Consider the following 27,650-nt stretch of genomic DNA (forward strand, 5'->3'; position numbering starts at 1 on the left):
TATCACTTATTCTTCCGTGTTTTTGTCACAAGTATAATCTTTATAAATATAAAAAATAAAAAATATGTGATTTTTGTCATAAGTATAATCTTTATAAATATAAAAAATAGAAAATATGTGATTTATGAGAAGGTAGGAAAAATATGTGAATGCTGAGAATTAAATAAAGAAGAGTGTGAGTCATGATCAAAAATAAAATGTATCAAACCCCATAAGACGAACCAAAATGAAAACTTAGAAATTTATAGCGTGTATCCTTTCCCATGAGTACTTGGGTTCAATTCTTGCTAGTCCTTATTGTAACACCCCGGCCCAACGGACCACCGGTGACTACTCATGAAGACTGTAGACTAGCCCCACAAACCAACACAAGTCTTTCCAGCGCACTTTGGCCTCACTCGTGCGCACCCGGGAAAACTTCACAGGAGGTCACCCATCCTAAGATTGCTCCCCACCTAGTACGCTTAACTGTGGAGTTCTTAGCAAATGGGCTCCCTAGAAAAGCACCTTGTTGATATGAGTAGTCTATCAATCCTTTTTCAAGCTAAATCTGGGGTATTACACTTATCGTTTTTCCAGCCTACCCTGTAACGAAAAAAAAATTATAACTCGAAAAAAATGAAAAGTGATCTCAAATAAGAAAAGAGTTATTCTTGTGAAAGTCCGTCTCTCGGTAGCACGACCTCAAATAAGAAGCCTATATTTTCAAATATATATTAGATAAGACATAAGACGCGTTTCTTGGTGAGACCATCTCATATAATAATTTCTAAAAAAAAATGTGTAAGAAATTGATACATATCACGTTAATTTGCTTCTTAAATTTACATGACCTTCCAAGCTAACTTTACATCTATATATACTTGTGTATTACATATATTCATTCCACAACATAGCCAAATATAGAACAAGTAAAGAAAAACAAAAATTCTATCATGGGAACCCTTTACCAAGTTCCTCCACCTCTCCTACAAGACCTTAAGGTCACAATTCAAGATTCAAGTCTAATTTTTTCACCAAAAGAAAGTGAAGAGAAAACAATGTTTTTATCTAACATAGATCAAGTCCTAAACTTTGATGTTCAAACCCTACATTTTTTTAACCCGAACCCAAATTTTCCTCCAAAAATTGCCTTTGAAAAGGTTAAAATCGCGCTACAAAACTTGTGTGTATCTTATCATTTCTTATTTGGTAGGATTAAACTAAATTCAAAAAATGGTCGATTTGAGATTAATTGCAACAATGCTGGAATTGGGTTTGTAGTAGCTAGTAGTGAGCATAGAATGGATGAACTTGGAGATTTGGTTTACCCTAATCCATCATTTGAGCAACTTGTAACCAAGAAAATGGATGATACTTTGGAAGTTAATGGTCATCCTTTGTGTATTGTTCAAGTAAGCTCTTCATTATTTGCTACCAGTATATATGTCTGTGCAATATACGTGCTAGTTTATTTATTTATAAAAAATTAATTATATAATTTTTTTTAATGTATTGCTTTTAAATGACCGAAGAAATTAAAATTGACAATATGAATTTTTATAATTATGTTGTATATTTATTAATTATTATTATGAATATGTTATAGAAATAACAAAATATCCATGGATTCTTCCTAATACGGAATCAATTATTTTCAAGAAATATTTGTTAATTTCTTATATTAGGCGATCAAATTAACATAACTATTTCCTATCCCTAATTTTTTGCAATCATAATCTTCAATTTTTATTTTAGACATTTACAATAATATATATTTAGACATGTGGATTATTCTCTTGCCACACAAGTATTAATCACGAATTGTGTTTTGCCAAATGTATATATATACATTAATCATAAGTGCAACTTTTATCATTTATCAATATTTTCAATTTATAAAAGTATAATAATAATAATAATAATAATAATAATAATAATAATAATAATAATAATAATAATAATAATAATAAGCTTCAAAAATGCATGTGAGTATATTTAACTTCATTCTATATTTGATCTTAGACCCATATTTGTTTCAAGTAGCGGCCAAAAGTACAACGCATAAGGATCTACAATCTATGAGAAAAAACCCTTAAAATGGATGAAAAACCCTTTTTGTAAATGTACATACATTAATTATAAATTACATTTATCATTTTTTAATATTTTTAGTTTAATTTGTATATAGAAGGTCTTTTATTTATTATTTTACTTAGAGCTTTAAAAAAGTTAACAATACTAAATATTACTTTCATCCCTCTCATTTATTAGTAGTATTATTTTTCATTTTTGATTGTATTTTTTATTTTGTATTACTTTTTTTTTAACAATAGTTCACCTCTTAATTTTTTTTTAATTTCATTCTCACATTTTAACTCTACTTTAATTTCATATGCACAATTTTAACTCTACTTTAATTTCATAAATTTTCAGACCCTGCGGATCCCGTTTTGAATCTAGATCCAATGAAAAAATTAGGGTCTAGATTTGGGTCTTTCTGGACTCTACCCAGATTCAACCCACGTCCATCCCTACTTATGATTGGTCTCCTTTTTTGTGTTGATGGATAATTTGTTGTCATTAGTATATGACCACATTTTCTTTTTTGTAGTAAATACTTTACTATGTATATACTTACAAGAAAGATACATTAACGTGCTTAATAAATACTACTCTATTATTTAGCTTGAATAAGTGAAAACGGATTTTTGAGTCAAATGATGTTTTTTAGATTTGCAGATTTAGTAACATTCTTGGTAGGATTTGTAAGAAACATACTTTTTTGGTACAACATGGGCCATGTAAGGAAAAGCTAGAGATCAAGAATCTAGTAGCGTACGTACATATGTCAAACTGGGTTTAAAAGTTAGATTCTAAGTCAATATTGTATAATTAAATTTTTGCAATTATTAATGTACGTTATTTTAGTTGTTGATTTAAAGCTTAGAAAAACCAAAAAGTTGTCCCACTCTACAATTTTTATATAATCCAAATTCATTTTTTTAGAAAAAAAGTACTCATAATTTACATTTGCAGACTTACCATCAGATTTCCGACATAAAAATATAATAGTCTACTTTATATTTATACTCATTTAAATTAATTAATAAGTGTCATCATAACAATATACTATTATTTTAGATCATATTTTCAAATAATTTATTTTTCAATACCATAAAGTGATTTTATTTTTTCAAATATACATGGATTTTAAAAAATCCAAAGAGTCAAGTGAAATAAATTTCACTTAAGTACCTCCGCAAAAATATACACATTAATATTTCAAGTAAGTAAAATAAATTTCAATACTAAAAAAACATAGATTGGTAGAGTTGGTATAGTTCGGAACAAGTTGAACTAAGGAATAAATATAGTACAAATATATTCTTTAATGTACAGAGCAAAACATTCTTAGTAGTTAAATTAATAAGGGCCCTTTTCAATTAATGTTAAACTTTATCACCTCAAAATACATTAGTTATAGATAAATATAAAAATATAAATAAAAAGTATATATATTCAATGCAAATTACAAAAAAATGATGTAATTAATTTTTTTTTTCCACCAAATATTATGATTACAAATTTACAATGTATATTACAGAAATAATATAATTAGCATTTATTTTTTACCAAATATTTCTATTTTAATTCTTGTATCATATACAACGTACTATGAGAGTTGTATAGATCATTATCCATTAAAAAAATCTAAAGCTATATTTTTCTTTCTTAAACATGAATATGTCATGATTTTAAAGGCGTATTTATTATCAAAATTATTTCTTAAACTACTATATTCAACTCATCCTATAATTTTTTTAAGGAAAATGATATATACAACTCTTAGGACTGTATATAAGAAAGAATCTTGTATTTAATTTATGTAATTTAATATTATTTTTGCTTTGAAAATATAAACATTTAATTATACTTTATTATTTTATCATTTATTCTTTTTTGGAAAGTTAAAATTATTATATAAAATATTAATTATTTTTCAATTTGTAGATTAGATTTTCTTAAAAATTTAAAATTATTGATAATAAAGAGAATTTGTTAATTTTTATGTACAACCCTAAAAGCTGTAAATACCATTATCCTTTTTGAATAATGATTTATAACCTTTGCCACAAAAAAATAGGTTAAAAGTCATTAATTACATCATTTAAAAACTTTATTTAAATTTTTCCTTAAATTTTTTTTTTATTTACATTAAGTAGTATATATGGATAAATTATCACTATCTCCTACTTTACTGTCCTAGAGTTTATTTAAGACCTTGCTCTTAAATGAAGTTGCTTAAATGAGATAATTTATACTCTTAACCTATGCTTTGTGGCATAGATTATACAAACCATTTCAATGAATATACTGTCAATATTTTTACTTAAAGTGACAAGTGTACTTTTAGATAGAATAAATAAAATTAATACTCTTTTTGTTTATGACTAATTTAGTTTGCATTTAATTTTTATTCTTTAGTTTTCCACTAACTTTCCATTCTTTTCTCTTTTGGTATATAATAATATTTAAAACTCTCTTTTAATCTTATCTACAAATTCGTTTATTTATTTGATTTCATCCACTCAATTTATATTTTCATTTGATGAATCAATTATATAAATAAATTAATATTTATATTCCTCTTTTGAAAGAGATGCAAATTAATTGTGAGTGAGAGAGAATATAATTATATGACAGTAATTTGAAGAATATGATATTAGTGTTGGTACATTAAGCAATCATAAAAATGTTGCAGTGGATAGTACTACTACATTGAATATCAGTTTAAATGAATACAACTAACTTCACCAACATATAAACCAACTTATTTAATGGTCTACCTACCTTCCCATAAATAACATCACACATATATATATATATAATGAGAAGGGTTTTGAAAGTGAGAAGAATGGAAAGTATTTTACACCGTTGATTTTAATAACAAGAAAAACTCCAAGGTCATAATTTAGCCAAAAATACTTAATTGTAAAAGTCACTATGTTACACAGAAAAATAACTATGACATAAGTTTGAAGAATGTTCTTAATTTATAACATAGTATTATTTTTTGTATATATAGTGATTAACAAAATATCCTTTTCATCATTCTCATTTTAAAATCCTTCTTATTTGATCCTATACACACATATATACAGGGTCGAGTTCCAGTGCGAACTGTGCTTAAGTGTGAACCATGCGAACCTTGTTTTTTTTGGCAAAAAACGTATTACTATTTTTTTCCTTGATTTTTATGATTGAAAAGTAACACGTTTTTGCCAAAAAAAAACATTTTTCAAAAGTGTTACTTTTACATCAAAAAAGTGTTATTTATCAACCATAAAAATCAAGGAAAAAAATAGTAACACGTTTTTGCCAAAAAATAACAAAGTTCGCACGGTTTACACTTAATTAAGCACAATTCGCACTGGAGCTTTTTCATATACTCACTCCGTTTCTTTTTGTTCTTTCCGTTTACTTTATACACGGTTTTCAAAGCAAATTTTAAACCACAATATCTCTAAATACACATAATAAAAAATTATAAAAAATGCATAATAAAAAAATATACATTAAGACGAAATTTCACATGGATATATTTTATCTTCTAAATATGTGTCAAAAACATTAATCAATTTTTTTTCTCCTTAAGGTGGAATATTCCAAATGAGAAGAATATTAGAGAACGGCGGGAGTATATATATATATACAAAAAATTTAGAATAAGAAGGATAGTTTAGTCACTATATATACAAAAAAAGATATTTCTATTATGTTATAAATTAAGAACATTCTTCAAAGTCATGCCATAGTTTCTTTTCTGTGTAACATGGTGACTTTTACAATAATGTGTTTTTGCCTCAATCGTGATTTTAGATTTTTTTTTTATCTTATTGAAATTAAGTGTGTAAAATACTTTCTATCCTTCTCATTTTCAACACCTTTTTATTGGATCTCATATATATATATATATATATATATATATATTAAAGAAATGATGATCAAAGAAAAGTTTTTGAGGGAAGGAGTTTTGAGATGAAATAGTAGTACTGGACAGTAATTGAGGGGATTTGAAAATTTATTGATTTTTACCTGTCCCTGCCTGTATTTACTAATTTACAGTTGCCTTACAATATTTATTAGATTCATTAATTGTAAATTAAAAAATTTAAAATTTTGTTGATGGGACTATATATATTACATATTGTTAGTGACTTCATGATACTCTTAACAAATATACTGGCTTTGTCTATAATAACACTACTTAAATATTATGTTATTCCAGTGGAACAAATGAAATTTAGTATATTATGCGGCTTTCACTATCATGTGATTAAGACTTCAAATAAAAGATTTGGTAGACATAATAAATTTATGGTTGAAACCTTACACACATGACTGATTTTATACATAGCCATAATATTAATTTTCATATACATCATGTGAATTGCTGATCGTGATTTGTGACCAATAATTTCTGTTCAATCATTCTATTTTCTATAGTAAATCCAGGGTCACCCTTCTTTTTTAGTCACTTTCATTTTGTAGATAAAAAGCTACGTTACAACATTCACATGACTACTAAATAGGCTAGAAACTTGTAGAACTATTATTATACTTTACTTTTGAGATTGAGATTGAGATTGATATTGATAGAATATTTTATTTATAATATGTTATTATCAGTAACAATTTATAAAACATTATAATTCTATAATTTGACCATTAATTCATCTATGTGTGTCAAAATAAACTAATTTACTAATTATTGCAGATGACAGCATTTAAATGTGGTGGGTTTGCAATGGGTTTTTTGACCAACCATGCAATATTTGATGGATGTAGCTTCAAGTACTTTTTACAAAATCTAGCTGCATTAGCATGGGACAAACCCTTGCAAATTGTACCATGCAATGAACGTACGTTACTTATGGCTCGAGATCCGCCACGTGTCACATTTCCTCATCCGGAATTGCTTAAGCTTAAGATCCCAATAGGACAAGAAGGTGAAAGTGAACAAAATTGTAATGTCTTTGATGCCATCCCTCATGAGTTAGATTTTAAAATCTTTGGTCTTTCTGGAAAAGAAATTTCTAACCTTAAGGAAAAAGCTAAGATGGGACCCACAAACGGAAAAGGAAAAGTAACTGGATTTAACGTTGTGTCTGCTTTAGTTTGGAGATGTAAGGCATTGTCGTTTGAAGAAGAGGTGACAAATCTTACAGAAAGGTCATCAACCATGCTATTCGCTGTTGATATTAGGTCTAAGTTAAACCCTCCTTTACCACCATCATTCACCGGAAATGCAATATTAACTGCCTATGCCACGACTAATTGTAAGAAACTCGAGGAGGCTCCGCTCTCGGAGCTCGTAGACTTGGTGACAGAAGGATCAACGAGAATGAACGACGAGTATGCACGATCCGCCATCGATTGGGGTGAATTGTACAAAGGTTTTCCACATGGGGAATTCTTAATGTCTTCATGGTGGAGATTAGGGTTTGATCAGGCGGAGTATCCATGGGGAAAACCTAAATATTGTTGCCCATTGGTGCACCATAGGAAGGATATCATCTTGTTGTTTCCTGATATTGATAAATCAAATGATGGGGTGAACATTTTGGTTGCTCTTCCACATAAAGAGATGGCCAAATTCCAAGGTCTATTCAACAAGTTTCTATATTCTAGCCTTTAATCGAGTGACTGTCTTTTAGTATGACAGTTTTATATTAGCCTATTTGTATTAATTGGACTATTTAACTTAAGTATGAGGTGCGTTTTATGAAGAGACTGTCTTGTGATATATGATATGAACTATGTACTAGTATCGATTTGTATTGGGTTCTTACCAAAAGATTAGTTTTAGGGTTTCCACATAAGGGTATGTACGAGAAGCTAGCTAAATTGAAGGTTATTAACTTATTGTGGTTAGGATATTGCTACAATAATTAAGTTGAACTTGATTGTTGTACTAATGTCAATATGGTATTAATATGTTATTTTAGTGTGTTAATCATGTGTTAATTCTAATCTAATTAATTTGTTATTTATAAAGTAGGAATAGTGAAAATGAATAATTGAGGCGTGTAATTTTTTTTATATCAGGTAAAACGAAATTACAACATACAATATTTTTAAAACAAGTCCTTTTAACATGATAAAATGTATTCTCAAAAAAACTAAGTGATACTTATTTCAAATGAAACAGAATATCAAACCTGATTCTCAAATAAACTTATACCTTAATCCTATCCTACCTAACAACATTCAATGCTCCATATTGTTACATTGTAGAGTATTTTATCTTTACATAGAAACATCTACCAAAAGGATACTTTATTAACTACTACATCCCTTTTAATTTGCCCACATTTTATTTTAGTCTGTCCTAATAAATTTGTCCAATTTTTATTTTTGAATATGATCTCATCACTTTTACTCTCTATATTCTCGCTTTTTTTTTTCCAAATATTTTACTATTTTAACTCAACATATCTAATTTCTTAATTTTTATTTTAGAATCAATAGGGCAAAATGGCTGGTATAGTTGCTACTAATACTTTCTCAACAATGACAACTCAAAAGAGACTTTCAACTAGCCATTGTTGCATTAGATTTAATACAATAAATATTGTGAATTTATGGGTCGTTAATGGTCCTCTAAAATCTACTTGTACTTCAAAAAGTCAAAGGAAATAAGGGAAAGAAATCAACTTCATACATATTTATTAGGTATTCTAATAAATAGGTAGTCTTATGATATTAAGGATATTGAAGGTTAGTTAGTATTCATACTTAAACTTATTTTCAGAACCGTAGTAAGGTTATTAATTATCTTTGGACAACTGGCTTAGAAGGGAGAATCTAGGCTATGGCCATACCGCCATAGTAATTTAATTTGCAGCTAGTCTCTTGAGAGACCATCTCTTTGAGAGACGTATCTCAAATCTAATTCATTAAAGAGTACTGCTTACTTACCGTATTTTTAATGTCTATTTACATTATGGTTAATGCTTACTTACCGTATTCTTAATGCCTACTTTCAATATCTTAAATATCTGCTTAAATCATTTTTAATGCATACTTACAATATTTCAAAAAATATATAATACACCGGCCTAATTAAAAATGGCCTCTCACAAGAATTTGTATTTAATTTGAGCCAAAGGACTAACCGCACTTAACGAAAGTAAATAAGTGTAGGTAGACTATAAATTGTAGTGATTATAAATGGCCTACTCAAGTGAACCTATTTTTGTGAGAGAGATCTTCTCTCGATCACAAAATAAGATGTTTATATGCTAAAAATTTATATTAATTGAGCTATTTAATATATATATTGATGCGTTTCACTGTGAGACTACGTCATACAATAATTTTCAAACTCAAGTGAGAGCCGAAATAAACTAAAAAAATAAGCGTTTATAACAAAAAATAAAATCCCTAAAATAAGCTTCGGAAAATTTTAATTCTCAAAATAAGTGTCTTCTTAACTGCGAACAAGAGAAAAAAAATTTCATTGTTCGCTGTTACTAACAACAAACAAACTATTTATTATTTATTTTGTCCCTTTAAACGTTATGACGTTGTCTTTTTTTTTCGCTGTTACTAACAACAAACAAAATGATTTCTTTTTCTTATTCGCTGTTATGAATAACGAACAAATTCTGACCTTAAAATTGAATACGAAAAGGCTTATAATGAAAATTAAAAATTTTCATGCTTATTTTGTTTAAAAAGCTTAATTTTTTAGTTTATTCGTGAGCGCCAGCTGCACCCCGTTGGGCTTCTTAATCAGTATACTCAGAACAGGATTTTGGTTCTATTTGAATAACTTGGGCCCAGCTTAAAATTTAATGAGAATTACTGGGCTACTTAAAATACATCATATTTACTCAAGCCCAATAACCCAAAACAAATCCATAGCTTATTCTTCTAAGAATATCTTTTTAAAGCTACTCTTGTTGAGATGACCACAAGTGTATATTCTTATAATATGTATGTGATGAACTATTTAACTCATATATGAGATATGTCTCTCGGTAAGACCCTCTCATAGAACAATTTGTTATTTTCTAATTAGGGGTATTTGGTTAAGATTAAAATATAATTTTAAATTTATTATCCAATAGTAAAAGCACAAACGAAATCTTAATAATGAAATGGAAGAAGTAAAAGATCACTTATTAAAATTCAAATTTAAAAGCAGACATTCATGTATTTCGCTAAAAAATAATAGTTTATTAAAAACGATCCCAATATTATAGTACAATTATAAGAAGAAATAAGTAATACATATTAAGTATTACCACTACCATATATAAAACCTCAAATATAAATATGATAGAACAGATAACCAACCTTCGAGCTTCAACCATCGTGTTAAACTTTTAAATCGATTTTATATTCTATTGAAATCACTTTCTTTAAACTAAAACTTACTTGAATAATATATAAATATTATGTCGGAAGAATTTCCTTCAATAACATTCTGTCTTTTTAAGTTAATAATTATTCAAAGTGATATGTTGTGAGAAAAATGTCATTTTTAATAGCAAAGTGAAAGAGTATTAGTTAGCTTATTATTATTATTATTATTATTATTATTATTATTATTATAGTTATAGATTATTTAAGGGAAAAAAATGGAAAATAAATCTAAAGCCTTCTTCCACCAGAACCTCCTTCCCTTTGGCAATTGTAATAAACAGCAGCAACAGGCAAGCCAAGATTGTAAAGTTCAGCAAAATCTCTAGTGTTAAAGTTTTGACGCCAACCAGGTGCATAAACAGTTTGTCTTCCCAATTGCCGGAATAATACAAATATGAACCGGTGAATCCCCAATGATGGCCTTGGACTCTCATAGCAAACTATCTCTTGGCCTAAATATATACAAATTACATTATCAGAGGCCCCGAATTCAGAATACTAGTATAGAATAGGCAAAACACTCGATCACCCAAAAAATGTGCGTGCGATAAGATGAACCAACTCGATTATCATTTTTAATTTCTGTGTTATGTGTGTTGAACATCACAATTAAAATTTGCTCGTAAACTTCACTGACCTTATTGGTAAATAGTGATTATTTCATACAAATTATTGTGTCTTTTTTATCATTATAAATCAACATTCTATCTTTGTATCTTTCAATACTGTTCTAAAATCATATATTATAATCTTATCACAATTAAAAGAAAAATTACTTTTGTTATAATTATTAGACCAAAATAGCGACACAAACTTTATCAAATTTCTTAACATAGTTATCAATGAATAGTGATTCATACAAATCAAATTCAAATTCAAATTAAAGATTCACAAATCCACATACTACCTAGTTTTCCAATTAGAAGTAACAAAAAGACACAATGAAAAGCATATCAATCTAGCAAGAAGATTGTAGGCAACTCATTTGACACTATGGAGAGGGAGCCAATAACATGCTAGGACCATTAAAAAAACAAAAGCAAAAGCTATTGTCTTTAGTGCATGACATATTCATTCAAGTACAATGATTTGCTTATTTGTAAAGGGTAAAGGTAATTAAAAAGGGATTTTCTAAGCATAAAAGGATGCTCAATGAATTAGAGGTGTTGGTCTCATATCATCACATCTCAAGATGGACAAATTTTAACCATCTTTTCATTTGTGTGGTCATTTTTATACAACAAATAAGAAGCTCAAATCATTTTACGGGCGAAATTTTACTGATAAGTTAAAGAAAATTAAAATTATTATTTAAAAAAAAATAGAAAGTTAAGGTTTGAATTCTTAACCTGTAATTCAAAAACTATATAATTAGCTTTAAAATTAATTATACAACATTTGCCTTTTGTATATAATAACCTAAAAATTTGTCAATTCTTTCAAAAAAAAAAAAAAATTGTCAATGGGGTGGGCTCTTTTAGGGCTTAAAGGTATGGCATATCTCTATAACTTTTCACCTCTATTTTGAGAAAATTTTAAATTTATAAGACAATTTATCAAAAAAATGAACAAAATAGTATAAGTTTCAACTTTATTGCAAAAATAAGCGTGAAAATCTCAAACCTGAGGTTTGGAGCCTGTTCGTAGTTAGTAACTGTGAACAAGTCAAAAAAGACAAAATAGCTATTTGACCTGTTTTTGTGGAGCATGTTGTTCGCAGTTAGGTCAAAACAGGTCAAATAGCTGTTCGCAGTTAGTAACTGCGAACAACTATTTTGTCTTTTTTGACCTGTTCTAACTGCGAACAGCCCCAAACCTCAGGTTTGAAAATTTCACACTTACTTTTGGAATAAAGTTAAAACTTATACTATTTTGTTATTTTTTTGATAAATTGTCTAATACATTTCAAATTTTCCTGTCTTAAATCTTCTAAAGGGATGACAAGAGTTCAAGAACCTACACTGTCACGGTTGGATTCTATCCTATTTTAAGGATTGAAATCTAGATTCGAATTATATTTCGGATCGAGTAGAAAATTTAAGAATTTAAGTTTTAAACTCCTAAATTTCTTATAAATTTTTTGAAGTGTGGACTCGACCTAGACCATGTAATCCCCATCCCTAGTCTCATATCTTGCCTATATTGCAACGTTTTACATTCCTAACTTTCTTTCTCCTCAACTATTTTCTTAAGGTGATAATTATAGTTATAAGATAGTTTATATAGTTATAATCATGAATCTTTTGTGAACTAAAAATTAAATGTTGCTTTTTGACATATTGATTTATGTACCATAAAAAAAGTAAGTTGAGCAAAAAGATAGGCCCATTTGTAACCAGATATATATATATTTCTGAATTATTGTGCCTAAAATAATATCAGTCGACTTTAATCATTTAACATTAAGAATTTAACATTTTAATTGTTGTATTTAATGCTTAAAATGTGATTAGTTATTGAGAAAAAAAACATACCAAAGGTGGCACCAGTGGTCCCAGGAATATCTGTCACCAACCTTAAACAACAAATATTAGCATCTAATTAGACAATAAACAATAAATGGTTGCTTAATAAGGAAAAGCAAAAGGGCAAATGCCTAAAGTCAACAGGTTTCACAATATATTAGATAAATGAACTTAATATTACCAAGTGATCCAACTAAGGAAAATTTTGATCATGTAAAAGTGTTCCAACGCATTAATAGAGTTGAATCCGAATATTATTGTAACACTCCAACACCTCTAATCGCCGTGATTATTTATAGAGACTGTAGACTGGTTCCACAAATCAATACAAGTCTTTTCAGCACATTTTGACCTCACTTGTACGCACCTAGGAAAACTTCTCAGGAGGTCACCCATCCTAAGATTGTTTCCCACCAAACATGCTTAACTGTGGAGTTCTTAGCAAATAGGCTCTCACGAAGAGAAGATGCACCTTGTTATGAGTAATCTATAAATCTTTTTGTAAACTAAACCTAAGGTATCACACTCATCCCCACTTAGGAATACAACGTCCTCATTGGACCGTAGTTTCAAGATCTTTTCCCCCGCTAGGTGCACTGAACACACAATCAATCACGGTCGTAGGGTTGCTCTGATACCATTTGTAACACCCCGGCCCAACGGACCGCCGATGACTATTCGTGGAGATTGTACACTAGCCCCACAAACCAACACAAATCTCCCCAACGCACTTTGGCCTCACTCGTGTGCCCCTAGAAAAACTTTCCAAGAGGTCGTCCATCTTAAAATTGTTCCCCACCAAGCACGCTTAACTGTGGAGTTTTTAGCAAATGGGCTCCCATGAAAAGAATATGCACCTTGTTGTTATGCATAGTCTATCAGTCTTTTTTCAAGCTAAATCTAGAGTATCACAATTAATGTTGGGTTGATCAAACAGTCACTTATATATTTGTAGTTGTTTATTATTCTTCTGTATCATATGTTATGATATTCAATATTTATAGAGTATTTAATCATATTACCCAATTACCTGGTCTATAGCCTAAGAAGTTTGGGCCTAAATTTCCATAGCCCTGATTTGTGTCTAAAGGAATAATTATTAAACTTCATTAATTAACCTTTTCTTTATCACCTTTACCGCTAGCTCGTTTGTTTGTTGGTACTAGATAATGTTAATGAGAATGATTTGCAGAAAAGTTTTTATTAAATGTATCATGTCATTCCCATGGTAATGAAAATTAATCATAAGAAAATATTTTTTCAATATTTTTTCTTATTACCTAATACAAAATCTTCAAATAATTTTGTGAAGAAAACGAGATGATTTAAGAAGAACTTCATGAACACTATGTTAAACTTGTCAAAAGATTTTTCTAACAAAATTATACTGAGTTTCTATTATTATTCCCGTCATTTAATACCAACTATCAATTCAACTCTTAAAATACAAATATTACATAGTAAGTGGAGGATATAATTAGGTGAAAATATCCAAGGAATATTATGTCAATCCAATGATGAGAAAACAGAATAACAGAAGTTATTGTTTGGAAATACTAAGCTGAAGACTAGCACAATTAATTACTAGTATATTCTAATTTTTGTAAAGAAACAACCATTTTATATATAGAAAGGAAAACTCATAGAATTTGTGTTAATTGTTATTATATCCTTAATAACCAAAGTATAATATTATTAGTTAAGTGAATGAGGGATTGAGTCACAAATTCTTAAATGATCAAACGGTCTTATAGTGAAACGGTGTCATACAAAATAAATTATAAAGCATAATAGAAAAAATAAAAGTAGTTTATGGTTGCAGATATACCAGTGCAAGTACTCCCTAAGGTGTGGATTACTTGGGCTAGGAGCATCAGGATCCACCATAGCCTACAAAAATTTTCAAAAAAGTTATATTTTCATTACAAATAAACAGGAAGAAAGTATTGCTCATGTTAAGATACTTCAATTTTTTTGAGATTTTTATTTTTTTGTTGAGATTTTTATTTTTAGCTAATATTTTTAGTTAAATTTTTTATCTGCAATACTTTGACTTTTATATTATATATAGTGAGTGTTGAATTCACCTTTTATTGTGGATTATCTTTATCAAAAGCGTTTGTGGCTCAATGGATAAAACATCTGCATGTGGAGCAGAAGGTTCGGAGTCCGACCCTTACTGGCCGCAGGGACTGCGTGCATCTCTGCTCACTCCCTTATTGGGGGAACGAGTATGATGTGTCCGCATCTTTCAGGAAAAAGAAAACCCCCCACCCGGACTCTGCCTTGTGCGGGATACTGAGAGTGTCTTTTACCTTTACCTTTTTTATTAAAGATTTTGTTGGATTCGCTAGATATATAATTTCAATAAATTAATTTTTTATTATTGTATATACTTATTTATGACTAGGAATATTAGAAGTTTAAAAACCGCATTGGCATGCGTTTTTTAAGAAGGGTTGAAAGGAGAGCCTTCTTGAACATTTTCGGAACCATTAACAAAAATTTATAACGTGTCCTACGACTACGAATATATAACCAACTTGCTCCCTCTTCAAGCTAAGAAATCACAGAGATTAATAAGTCATATAACCATGATCATTACAATTAGAAAAACATAGAAATTCCAACGAGATTAGAAAACAATAAATTACAAATTTGCACTGAATGATCACTCATTATGCTCACCCTACTGACACCCTTATATCTGCAAATATAAAGAACGGTAAATATATATATATATATATATATATATATATATATATATATATATATATATATATATATATATGTATATATGTATATATATAATTAAGAACTTACCAAAGTAAAAAAAGTCCTAAGATCATCACCACCAACCTCAACTCTTGGTTGATTAACAACTTGAGAAGGCCTAAATTCACAGCCATTGTTAACATCTCTATTATTATAACTTACCCTAAATGCCACACTTCTATTAAAATTTTCAAGAACATCCCCAATTACTCTTCCCACTACCAATGGATCTCTTTGAACCCTAGGCATGATCCAATATTTTTTTTTCTTTTTTTTTTGGGAGGTTTATGATAAATAAAAAGAAATTTTAGATAGACTTTTTTCGTAAAAGTCTGGAAGATTTAATAAGAATTTGTTGAAAATAAGTCATTCCAATGAGCAGTTTATATAGACACCAACAGCATCTGATCATGTAGTCATGTTTCATCAGCAGCAAATAATAATCTTATGTTTTCAGCAAATTTGAATACTTGTTATTATTCTTGTTTATTGCTAACAAAATAGTGAATGGGGCCCACAAAAGGACCAGTCAGATTCTTTCTCAACTCAAAAATTCATAACGATTGGTTATAAGGGTTGTACATGAAGAAGGAGGATGTATTTTTTTGGTTGACCCTACAAGTAAAGAGAATGAGAATTAAGTAATCGTTTATGTAGTTACCAGAAATTAAACTTTATTAATTGTTTATCTAGTCATTAACCCAATGTTTCGTATATAAGTTAGGGTCCATCTAGAAGGAGGAGGGTAGTAGTGCCGTTCCTAACTATTTTGGGCTCAAGGCGAAACATAACAAAGGACCTTGAATAAGTAAAGTTTCGATTTTTTTTTTCTCCAACTATGCATCATATAATGTTTTTTGCCATCACATAAATGTCAAACAAATATATAAATTTAAGATCATATAATGATAAGGTACTTAAGTACAAACTAAATTTTAATAATAAGGATTAACTCAAGTTGGGTCCTTTTATAAGCTGGGCCCTGGACGGTTGCACCTCAAAATTACCCTCAAGAACGGCCCTGGACTGGAGGGTAGCAGACAAATCATACTAATGTCCCCTCTGAAGAGTGGGCAAAGAGAAATGTGCGCACTCAATTTATGCCAAAAAGATAGATTCCCGTAAAGATAAGGGTCACTGAATGAATGACATACAATGCGCCTAGAAAAACACTGAATGAATGACATACAATGCGCCTAGAAAAACAAATGCAGCTTAGAACACATTAAAACTATAACTGAGTCACAATAGCAAAAATAAAAAAGAAACAAAAAAATGAATAATTCTAAAAAACAAAAAAAAAAAAAAAAAAAAAACAAAAACTATCATATATCTAAAATACGGATGCAACACCTCCGGCTATCTAACATAATTACGAATAAATATTTTATTTAATTTCTTTTTGTCTACTTCACTTCTGAATAGTTTTATGGCTTAAGAAGGAATAATATTCATCCATTTTATTGACTATAGACACATATGCTAACAGATGCAACAGAACCATGCAGTCTAATAAGGCTCTGAGCCTCTATTCAAACAGATGCAAAGTACCATGCAGTCTGAACCTCTATTTAACAAATAAAAAACTTACACATAAAATTTAACTAATTTTCATGAACTGTACCTCCGGTGATGAACTCTTTTTGGCCACACTCGCTCTTTTTTAATGGTATGAGCTGATATTTTTTTTTCTTTTCAGACTCTGATCATAATTTTCTATAGGCGGGATACACTGAGTATGATGATAATGATTTCATAAACTGTACATTTTTTGGTACAGTATATTTTTAACCGGGGACTTTTTTGACTGCGCTCTCCATTATGGGTATGAACTGCCACTATCCTTCCCTCTTCAAACCCTGTCTATATTTTTTCTGTAAACGGGATACACCGGATAAGATGATGATGATATTTTTAACGAAATATTTCACCTCATTTCAAATTCGTAATATGAGTTTTTGATATTATGTGAAAGAATAACTCAACTTTTGGTAAAAAAACCAACTCATCAACTAAAAGAACTCAGCCCCACAATATATTATTTACTTTGTTAGACATTTGTTATTAGGATAAGACTTTGTATACTTGATTTAATTTTAGTTTAAGTAACATTAGTGTAATGGAAAATTGAGTGCTATAGTAATTATTAATACACTCATTTATTCTTTGACAGTATTTATTAATTACTCTTAAATTGTATTTTACTTTCAATTAATTTTAATTGTATTTATATCATTTTTTTATAATTTTAAACACAACTAGCACAATTAGCAACATTTAAAATTAAAATACTGCATCGATAAATGTGCAAAATCAAATAAAATATTTTATTGTTAAAATAAGAGGAAGTATATTATAGATGAAACATTCTAAAATGGCCTTAAATAAAACATACCTTTCTAGTCTGAATCCTTCTTTACATTTAAATACCTTTATATTTTAAAGGAGAAAAACATTTGTTGAAAACAACATACTTTCTATATATCTTAAATCGTTTGTATGTATCACAAAAAACCAAAAGGTTTAAGGTAAAGATATCCTATCTTGATTAGCATAAAAAAATGAAGTTTTTTTGTTTACTCTTAGCTTGTTATTATAGCAATAAATGAGTGATTGGCACGAAATCCTTAGGAAATGGGAAATGGGTTAAGCCCTATTGTCAAAGTCAAATAACTATTGCATTTGGATGTTAAATTAAAAAAGGGAAACATTTGTGGTACATACAATTATGGTTGTTTTACTCTATTAAGAAATTTCATCCATCATAAATTTGAAGATTCGCCCGTATAAATCAAATATATAAAAAAATTTTGAATCGTATAATACAAACTCAAACAGATCGAGAAAATAGTTTAAAGGTATAATATGAGAATATTTTACATCCTACATTAAGAATCTCCAACTTTTGCCTAAATTCATGCTACGCTAAAGTTGTTTAATTTGAACTCGACTGATTTAAATTTGTATAACATCCAATTCAATTTCATAGTAAATTTACTTGAAATTAAATTAATTTGACATATCATACTTAAAAATTGTTCAAACATTTAAGTATCTTCAATTTTCATTTTCATTTTCCACTATTTCTATCGTTGTTTTTTTACTATGCTATATCCTCTCCAAAATATGTTATAATAATTTACTTTTACACACTTTTACACTATTAATTATTGTAATACTCTAATTCTTTATCACATATCCTCATACTACCGATGACACTTTATATTTCACTTAAAAACAAGAGACATATGAGATTCAAACTCTTGATTTTTTAGCATGTTGACTCTAATATTATGTTAATAAATTTAATTAACTAAAAATTTAAGGTAATATTCATCTGTCCCATTGAAATTACAACATTTCGTAAATCTATGTGAAAAATTTTAAGTGTGAAATTTGATGTTGCAATTCTAATGTAACAAATGGAGTAGTTCTAATCCATGATACTTCATTTGTTCCATTATACTTGTTACATTTGATTTTTTACGTAATTTAATTTATTATTTTAATCATTTATATATTAATTATGCTTAACTAAAAATTATAAAAAAAAATAACCTTAAACGATAAATAGTATTAATAACTATAATGTAGCGTGCATTTTAATGTCAGCAATCTCAAGAAACAATGTCTAACAATCTCAGGAAACAGTTGTACACATATGAAGTACAGTACTAGTAGTAGACTAGTAGCTGACCAATGTAGTTTACTCGTTAGTAATTCATAATCAATAATCGTATGTAAATCATATAAAAATTATAATAATAAAATAAACAAAATCAAATTAAAATAATAAAATTCTCACCTTATTAAATTATATTAAATAAGAGTAATTTATTAATAAATAAGAGTAATTTATTAATTTTACAAATAACCATTATTTACTAATAGCGTTATTTACTAATAGTTTCTCGTTTACTCATTCAGCATATTTCTGAAATTCTGATAAGGAACCTCACATCAGAATATAACATTTGGTAACAGCACATTACTTCATGCAAACATCTTAACGGTCGGTCAAACCATTACTTGATTGGAGCTCATTTATAGTATTTTTAATATTATTTTAATCCGTTTTACTTATTTTATAATATTTTAATTTTACATAATGATTTACCATCTTTTTAATATGATTTATAGTTTATTTTAACAAATTTTTTTAATTTCATCTACATAATTTATTTTAGTCTTTATTTATTATCAGTTTTTTTTTTTTTTTGAAAAAAACACATCATTGAATAGTTTCACCGTACTACTAATTCAAATACTAGTAATTAACTTGTATGGTTTTTATCGTGTGGATATGTACTCATAAGCATACAAAATGAGTCTCTGTGCTGTCTAATGTCTTGTCCAATCGTTATACTGTTTGTTCATGAATTTGTTATCCTTCCTCGTATAATACTTGCTGCAAGTATATGTTGGAGAGATATCAATAAAAAGCAAAAGGGAAATTTTACATCATAAGTTTGAGTTTTTGACATTTTTACAAATATTTTTTCAAACTGCGTGTTGATCTTGAGTTTTCAAGTTTTCCATGTGGTAATAAAATGTTAAATTTTTAGTTAAATTAAGTATTTATTTAGACTGCATTTTGAAATACATAGTCAATTAGGGTGATCACGAAGTTTTTTTTTTGAAGTTGGGTGAAAATAGCGTGAAGTTAATAAAAAAAACTCCTCTTTTGTTTACCACAAGGAAAAGTTGAAAGGTCAAAGTCACTATATGGTTAAAAAACATGTTTATCTACCATGTGAAAAAACTAAAAGCTCACAGTTAACATATGGAATTTCCCAAAGAAAAAAGTAATGTTTTATGAGAATGTGACATTAATGAGATGAAAAAAAATCCCCTAATACGAAAGTCTTTTAAGTTAGAATAATAAATACAGTAACTATCCTTTTCATACATAGTACAAAATATCCCAATTTTTTGGTTTAATTTTGCCCATCTTCATCAAGAAGTTTTAAAGAAGATTCATTCCTAGGAAATACTCCTATAAAGTTTAATTTGTTTAGTTAAAAGAAAGTAGAAATCCCACGGCAAGTCCACTTACCTCATGCATGCAAATACAACAAATTAAACAACTCTACTCATGGACGTAATTATCACTAATAATCATCATCTTATCTTAACAAGTGTTAGTAATAGTGTTGGTAATCTTATTCTTACCTTGCAACAATAGAGATATTATTCTGTTTAAACACTTTAATTATATAATTTCAACCATAACAAATATAATATAGAGTATCGCATATTATTTTAGTTGAAGCATTTATTACTTTTTTTGTAGGATTTGGATTTGTTTTTCGTGATCTTTCCTATTCTCTTAGCTTAATCTGAATTTTTTTTAGAAAAAAACAATATAAAAAATAGAGTATATTTTATTTTTTTGAAAAATTTCTTGTTTGGTGTTTGATTGATGCACTCCATTAAAAATGTTTTTGGAAATGACACAAGGAAGAATATGATTTTCCTTTGATTTTTAGAGAAAACATGTTTAATGGTTACCAATAAGTAAACGTAGCCTGATCTTTAAAATCCTAAAGAATAAATGTAACATGCATTTATTGCAAAATTGGGTTAAAGTTTACTATTTTTGTTTCATTAAAAATTATACTATTTAATTTAAATATACGATCTTTTAGTATTTTGATGCAACTTTAAAAACACTAATAAAGTATTTTTGGGAGCAATGGAATTTACGGCCTGTTTGGTTAGTGGTATTAAATGGTGGTAATGAGAATGATTTATAGTGTAAAATTTCATCAAAAGTTTCATATCATTTCCATGTCAATGAAACTTTAATCACAAAAAAACTTTTTTGTTTGCAACTTTCCATTACCACCTAATACCACCTCTTTCGTTGGTAATGCATTGGAATAATTTTTATGAAGAAAATGAGATAATTAAGTTGGACAAGCATGGCCATCAAGGATAGCCAAGACATTTTTCAACCAAAATTACACTAGTTTTTCATTCCCATTACCACCGTTTATTACCACTTACCAAACGGACCGTTAGTGTTCTAGATAAGCAATTGTAATCAGAAAATATATCTTGGTTTATCCTCATATTTTGTAATCTATTCGCCTATACTATAAAGGATGTAACAAAGGATTTTTGAATATGGACACCTTATCCGTAAAGTTGATAAGAAATGACATGAAAATTAGCTATCATATACTAAACCACTAATATATCTGTTTCCTAGCATTTGCTATAAGGACATAATTTGACAAATTAAGAAAATTGATAAAAATGAATAAAAAAGTGTGATTTATAAAAAGTGGATTAAAGAAATGCGCGAATTAAATGAAAATATAAAAAATAAATGTGTGGATGAGAATTAAAGTAATAGAGTAGGTCGTTACAAAAATAAAAATGTGACAAATTTTATAAAACGAATCAAAATAAAGAATGTAACAAAATTTGTGTAATGAAGGAGTACTACAAAACAAAAAGGTACATAGAAGTATTAGTATGTGAATCATTTAGAATGGCCTGTATAGTTCCAGGTGGATTCTAGATTAGTCAATAATATCAACTAAGCAACATTAAACTTATGTATTAAATCATATGTCTAGAGATTCTAATATATCTACTAATTAAATGCATAGAAATTTTGCTATGTGACAACATTAATCTGGATTTAAACCTCATAAAGGATATTTTTAAAAGTATTATCGATGTTATTTGATTTTGGTCAAGATCTAATCAGTATAGTCTTGATGTCTTTACTCTTTACCAAGAGTCCAAAGCAGCTGAAGAACAAGCTAAGATGATAGGTGGAGACATTGATAGCAAAAGGCCAAGCTACATTCTTTTGTAATCCAAAAGTAATGTTCCACATACTTTAACTTTTTTAAAAAATTATATTTGTCGTTGATAATATACTCTATTAAATCTTATAATTGCATTTGGGGCTTGTTAATTCCATATTCCATTTTATTTAAATAAATATTCTAATACACTTATGAATTGTTTATTATAATTAAAATTATTAATTTTTTGATCTAATATAATCATCATTTTAAGCATAATCATTTTAAGCATAATTCATAAGGTTTTACTTATGATGGAGCTTTATCAGGTGATTTTGACTCAGTTATTTCACCATCAATTTTCTCATTACCCATAATCCCTTGATAAAAAAATATCTGAATTTGAGCAAGACGTGCTGTTGATTCAACCAATCCCTCAACCATAATTGTTAATATGTTAAATGATTAAATTAGAACAAACATAAGTATAAGACATGCTGTTAAAAATTTATCAATCAAACTAATAATAAATTTTCATTATCATTCTTACCATTAAATACTGATTCCTAAATTGATACTCATAGCCTAAAATTCTAGGCCACTAAGTTTTCTTTTAGGCAAGAAGAAAAAACAAGTGAAGTATCATGTGCCAAGAACAATTGGCAAAAAAAGGTTAGAAACATTTGAACCTCAAAATTTGCATCCTTCATATTTAGGTACTTGTGGCTGAAAATTACTTGTTTGTTTGGGTAGCAAAAGGAAAATTCTTGGCTAAAATCAAATCGTATAACAAAAAGAAAAGGGTAGTTAGAAAATGGCAAAATTGCTTTGAATAATTTAATTTTTGTTTGATTTTCTTACAATAATCTCAAGTATTGATTAATCATGAATAATCCCATGTATTGGTACTTAATCAAAAAATTATTTAATTTTTTGATCTAATATAATCATCATTTTAAGCATAATTCATAAGGTTTTACTTATGATGGAGCTTTGTCAGGTGATTTTGACTCTATTGTTTCACCATTAATTTTCTCATTACCTATAATCCCCTGATCAAAAACTACCTGAATTTGAGCAAGACGTGCTGTTAATTCAACCAATCCCTCAACCATCATTGTTAATATGTTAAATAATTAAATTAAAACAAGCATAACTATAAAACATGTTGTTAAAAGATTTATCAATCAAACTAATAATAAATTTTCATTATCATTCTTACTATTAAATACTGATTCCTAAACTGATCCTCAGTCCAAAATTCTAGGCCACTAAGTTTTCTTTTAGGCAAGAAGAAAAAACAAGTGAAGTATCATGTGCCAAGAACAATTGGCAAAAGAAGGTTAGAAACATTTGAACCTCAAAATTTGCATCCTTCATGTTTAGGTACCTGTGGCTGAAAATTACTTGTATGTTTGGGTAGCAAAAGGAAAATTCTTGGCTAAAATCAAATCGTATAACAAAAAGAAAAGTGTAGTTAGAAAATGGCAAAATTACCCAGAATAATTCAATTTTTGTCTAATTTTCTTACAATAATCTCAAATATTGATTAATCATGAATAATCCCATATACTGATACATGTATCCAATGACATATTATGTTTACCTGTTACCGGTTATTGAAGTATATATATATATTTTTTTACTTTATTAGATACCATTTACACTCCTCTCACCTAACTCTTCATCTCCCTCCTGCTTTCATAACTTCACACCTGAGTATTATATGCCCAGAAACAGAAGCAATTTTGTTTCTTCCTCATACCATTCCATTGAAGATTAAAGCTTTAAATTTGAAGAAGCAAGTCAAGTTTATTGAAGTTCTTTGTTTGCCCAATTCTGATTTTTTACACATTCTGATTTCAAAGAGTAGCATTCTGATTTTGTGTTTTTAGTAGCATTCTGTGCGCAACATACACTGATTTGGCCATTTGGGTGTACTAATTTGTATAGCATACAGTAGCATTCTGATTTCATAAACATTTTGATTTTGTGTACATCAGTAGCGCCATTCTATACACAACATACACTATTTGTATAACAAATAGTAGCATCGTTCTGATTTCATGAACATTTAGATTTATGTGCACTAATTTTTATAGCTGATTTGTCCATATATACAGTAGCATATTTGACGACTCCATATTTGTATATACTCGGTTGAAAAACATTTTGAGGTATTATGATTTTTCATATTGAATTGCGTTATAAATTAATAGTGTTTTAATGTTATAATGAAGAAGAAGAAGGTAAATGAGAGTAAGAACGGTTTGTTTACTGATTTTAATGGAGGAAATATCATGGGAAGAAGATATAAAAAGGAAGAAGAATTGCAAACTAAAGGTCAAGAAGTGACCTGCTGTAACCACTTGCGACAATGCCACCGGAAACAATTACCAATATATGGGATTGTTTATGATTAATCAACACTTGTGATTATTATAGAGAAATTAGACAAAGATCAGATTATTTTGGGTAATTTTTCCTTAAAAAATCGGAAAATGGAAAATGAAATATCTTTAAGGAATGTTATTTTCACAAGTCATATGGCATTGAAAAAATAAAAATGACAAGCAATATCTCATGCTTTTCTTTTGACAAGAAGATTCTATGCTTAGCCTGGATCCACATTCCACTACACTTCTTCAAAGGGTGACTTAAACAAATATTTTTTATTCGAGAGGAAAAAATCTTTGAGATAAACAGATTAAATTCAGAGCATGACATTTAAGCTTGATGTGTCGTTTATTTAAGGATGCAGTACCAATTTGTGCATGAAAACGTGTTGATTGTTGAGACTATATTCTTCAAGTCAAAATATCTTAGCATGGTGCACCAAGAATATAATTTCTATTTACACTCTAAAAGACAAACAACTTAGATAACATAATTTCATTTTGTATCTGTTTGGAAAATAATTATTAGTTAAAGTTATTGTCTGAAATTATAGATTAATATGATCAGTTAATATTGAGATATTTGGTAAAATTTATTTGTTTGTTTGTTGTTGGTTGTTTATTAGAAGTAAAGTAAGTCAAAAGTCGATGATAATACCTAATTTGAGTAGGTTTTTTATTTTTTTTTATTTTGGTTTATTTTGATTTAGAAATTGGTTTTCAACTTGATTAAAAGCTATTTTAATACCTTTTTTTTACTATTTAACCAATTAAAAAACTAAAAGTCAAAAGTTAACCAAAAAACAAAGAAAAAAACACTTGTAAAACACAGCTCATCTAACTATAACTTTTACCTTTTCAGCAATATTAATCCCTACTCTAATACCGAACGATGCATAATGACCCTTTGACGCCCGAATCTCAAAGGCTAGGTTCTAGTCAGCCATCCTCATTTATGCAACAAGCTAACTAGAACGAGGAAATCCACACGTAATGACTTTAACCTATACAATACATATGCATTAATTAATACGAGTAGGCAAACTTGAGAGTCCCCTCATGGATGTCCCTCCGATCAAACGTACTCTCTCATACACAATTAATGAAAGCTTTTATAAGAATACAATGAAAAATATCATACATATTGCATATAGATTTATGTAAGGGACCATTCCCTACTATTTAAGAGTGTGTCATAAATCATAATCCACTCAAAATAGGCGAAGATCGTTAATATAATAAAAGGGTCACCAATACCGTTAATAAGTTGACTCATAAAGAAAATTAGTGACTCCACCACAATCAATTGATCTAGATTTATATGTGTCTTAAGAGATCGACTCAATCAAAAGCATAAATTGATAACATTACCTTTAAGCTATATGCAACATATGCTTTTCTCATGCATAACACTAAATATTCTACTTGAATATTAAGGGATAAATGATATTCGAACCTGCAACCTTTCATCACAGCAATTGACTTCTTACTATGTCAATGTCCCGGTGAACAGCAGTCGTAACTATAATGGTCTTACGGTAGTGAAATTCCTTGTCGGGTAAGCTCTGATCCACACAAAAAGCTTAACTTTCCTCTCTTTGAATTATTCGATGTGAAATCACATGCGTTTTTTTTTCAACACCCTAAAATATTGCAACAATATGAAATAGCACTATTATTAAGAAAAAAATTGATTCCATTAAATTGTGTAGATATGATTAAAAGTGAGAGAAAATGAAAAAAAACGTAAATATCTAAAAATAGTGCGAATACTACTTAAAATAAAAATATTTATAAGGTTCGAAATAGTCAAAAATAAAAATCATGACAATCTCTATTATATGTGAAAGTACATTTTTTTTAGGCCAAAAGAATAAGAAACCGCCTTACATGATCTTTAAGTCAATCCGCAAAACAAATCTAATTCTAAAATCTAAACATATGAGAATAATGGAATAAAGTTCTTTTAATGTATTTTCACAAAAAAAAAAATAAAAATTTCTTTTAATGTAACTCCTTATTATCTCTTCACTTCATCTATGGAATCTCATTCCAAAGGTCATATATCCGTAGTTAGCATACATTAGGTGTCAACCTTTAGTTTATTAGCTACGTCAATACTTCCTCCGTTCCGTTTTAGTGGCTACATTTGCATGAGCACGCGAATTAAGAAAAATGATTGACCTACACTGTAGTCTGTAGCTGATTGTTTACTTTATAGAGTATAGTATTTTATTATTGTTAATTGAAAAAGAAAAAAAAAATAGGTTATTAGGTTACTTTATAGAGTATAGTATAGTATTTTATTATAGAGTATAAAGTATAAAGTAGCTGAGTAGGATAAAAATAGGGGTAGGTAGAATTTTAAATAATTGTTTTATTACTAAAAACGAAAATATAACAAGTAATATGAAATTGCCAAAAATAAAAAATATAGCGGGTATTATGGAACGGAGGAAGTATTTGATAAGCAAACACTTCCTCTCTATAGAGTATATTCATTTGTTTTACTCAATTTGTCTTTATTCTTTTAAGTATATCTTGTTGTATATGTCTCATTTCTATTATAGAACATGATCGCTGTATTTAAACTCCATGTTATCTCTTCTTTTTTTTTCTAAATATGGTAACTATTTTTACCCATTTTACTCAATTGCTTAATATGTATGCCAAAAACAATTAAGACAAAATGGCTAAAACGGAGAATTATGTTCTATTACGCTACTTAACAATAAATCAACCACATACACAAAACTAGTTAACAAACATTTGATTCTGATATGACTACTTTTACATCAAAATTTGTATCAAATTTCACTATTATTTTAAAAGTA

At 28.3% G+C, this 27,650-nt stretch overlaps 2 protein-coding genes across 2 annotated transcripts; one reads left to right on the forward strand and one right to left on the reverse strand.

Moving 5' to 3' along the window:
- The first annotated feature begins 887 nt into the window (after positions 1–887).
- LOC130797037 (acyltransferase GLAUCE) lies at positions 888–8,040 on the forward strand. The gene is made up of 2 exons (XM_057659512.1): positions 888–1,394; positions 6,761–8,040. The coding sequence occupies exons 1-2, from the start codon at positions 936–938 to the stop codon at positions 7,679–7,681; spliced, it is 1,380 nt and encodes a 459-aa protein (XP_057515495.1). The 5' UTR covers positions 888–935; the 3' UTR covers positions 7,682–8,040.
- Positions 8,041–10,198: 2,158 nt separating this feature from the next.
- LOC130797038 (protein FLOWERING LOCUS T-like) lies at positions 10,199–16,010 on the reverse strand. The gene is made up of 4 exons (XM_057659513.1): positions 15,705–16,010; positions 14,710–14,771; positions 12,891–12,931; positions 10,199–10,868 (listed from the first exon to the last, which is right to left on the reverse strand). Exons 1-4 carry the CDS (start codon positions 15,903–15,905, stop codon positions 10,645–10,647), a joined length of 528 nt encoding a protein of 175 aa, XP_057515496.1. The 5' UTR covers positions 15,906–16,010; the 3' UTR covers positions 10,199–10,644.
- Positions 16,011–27,650: the final 11,640 nt, after the last annotated feature.

The sequence above is a fragment of the Amaranthus tricolor genome, chromosome 12 (genome assembly GCF_026212465.1).
Source record: "Amaranthus tricolor cultivar Red isolate AtriRed21 chromosome 12, ASM2621246v1, whole genome shotgun sequence".
Classification (NCBI taxonomy): domain Eukaryota; kingdom Viridiplantae; phylum Streptophyta; class Magnoliopsida; order Caryophyllales; family Amaranthaceae; genus Amaranthus; species Amaranthus tricolor.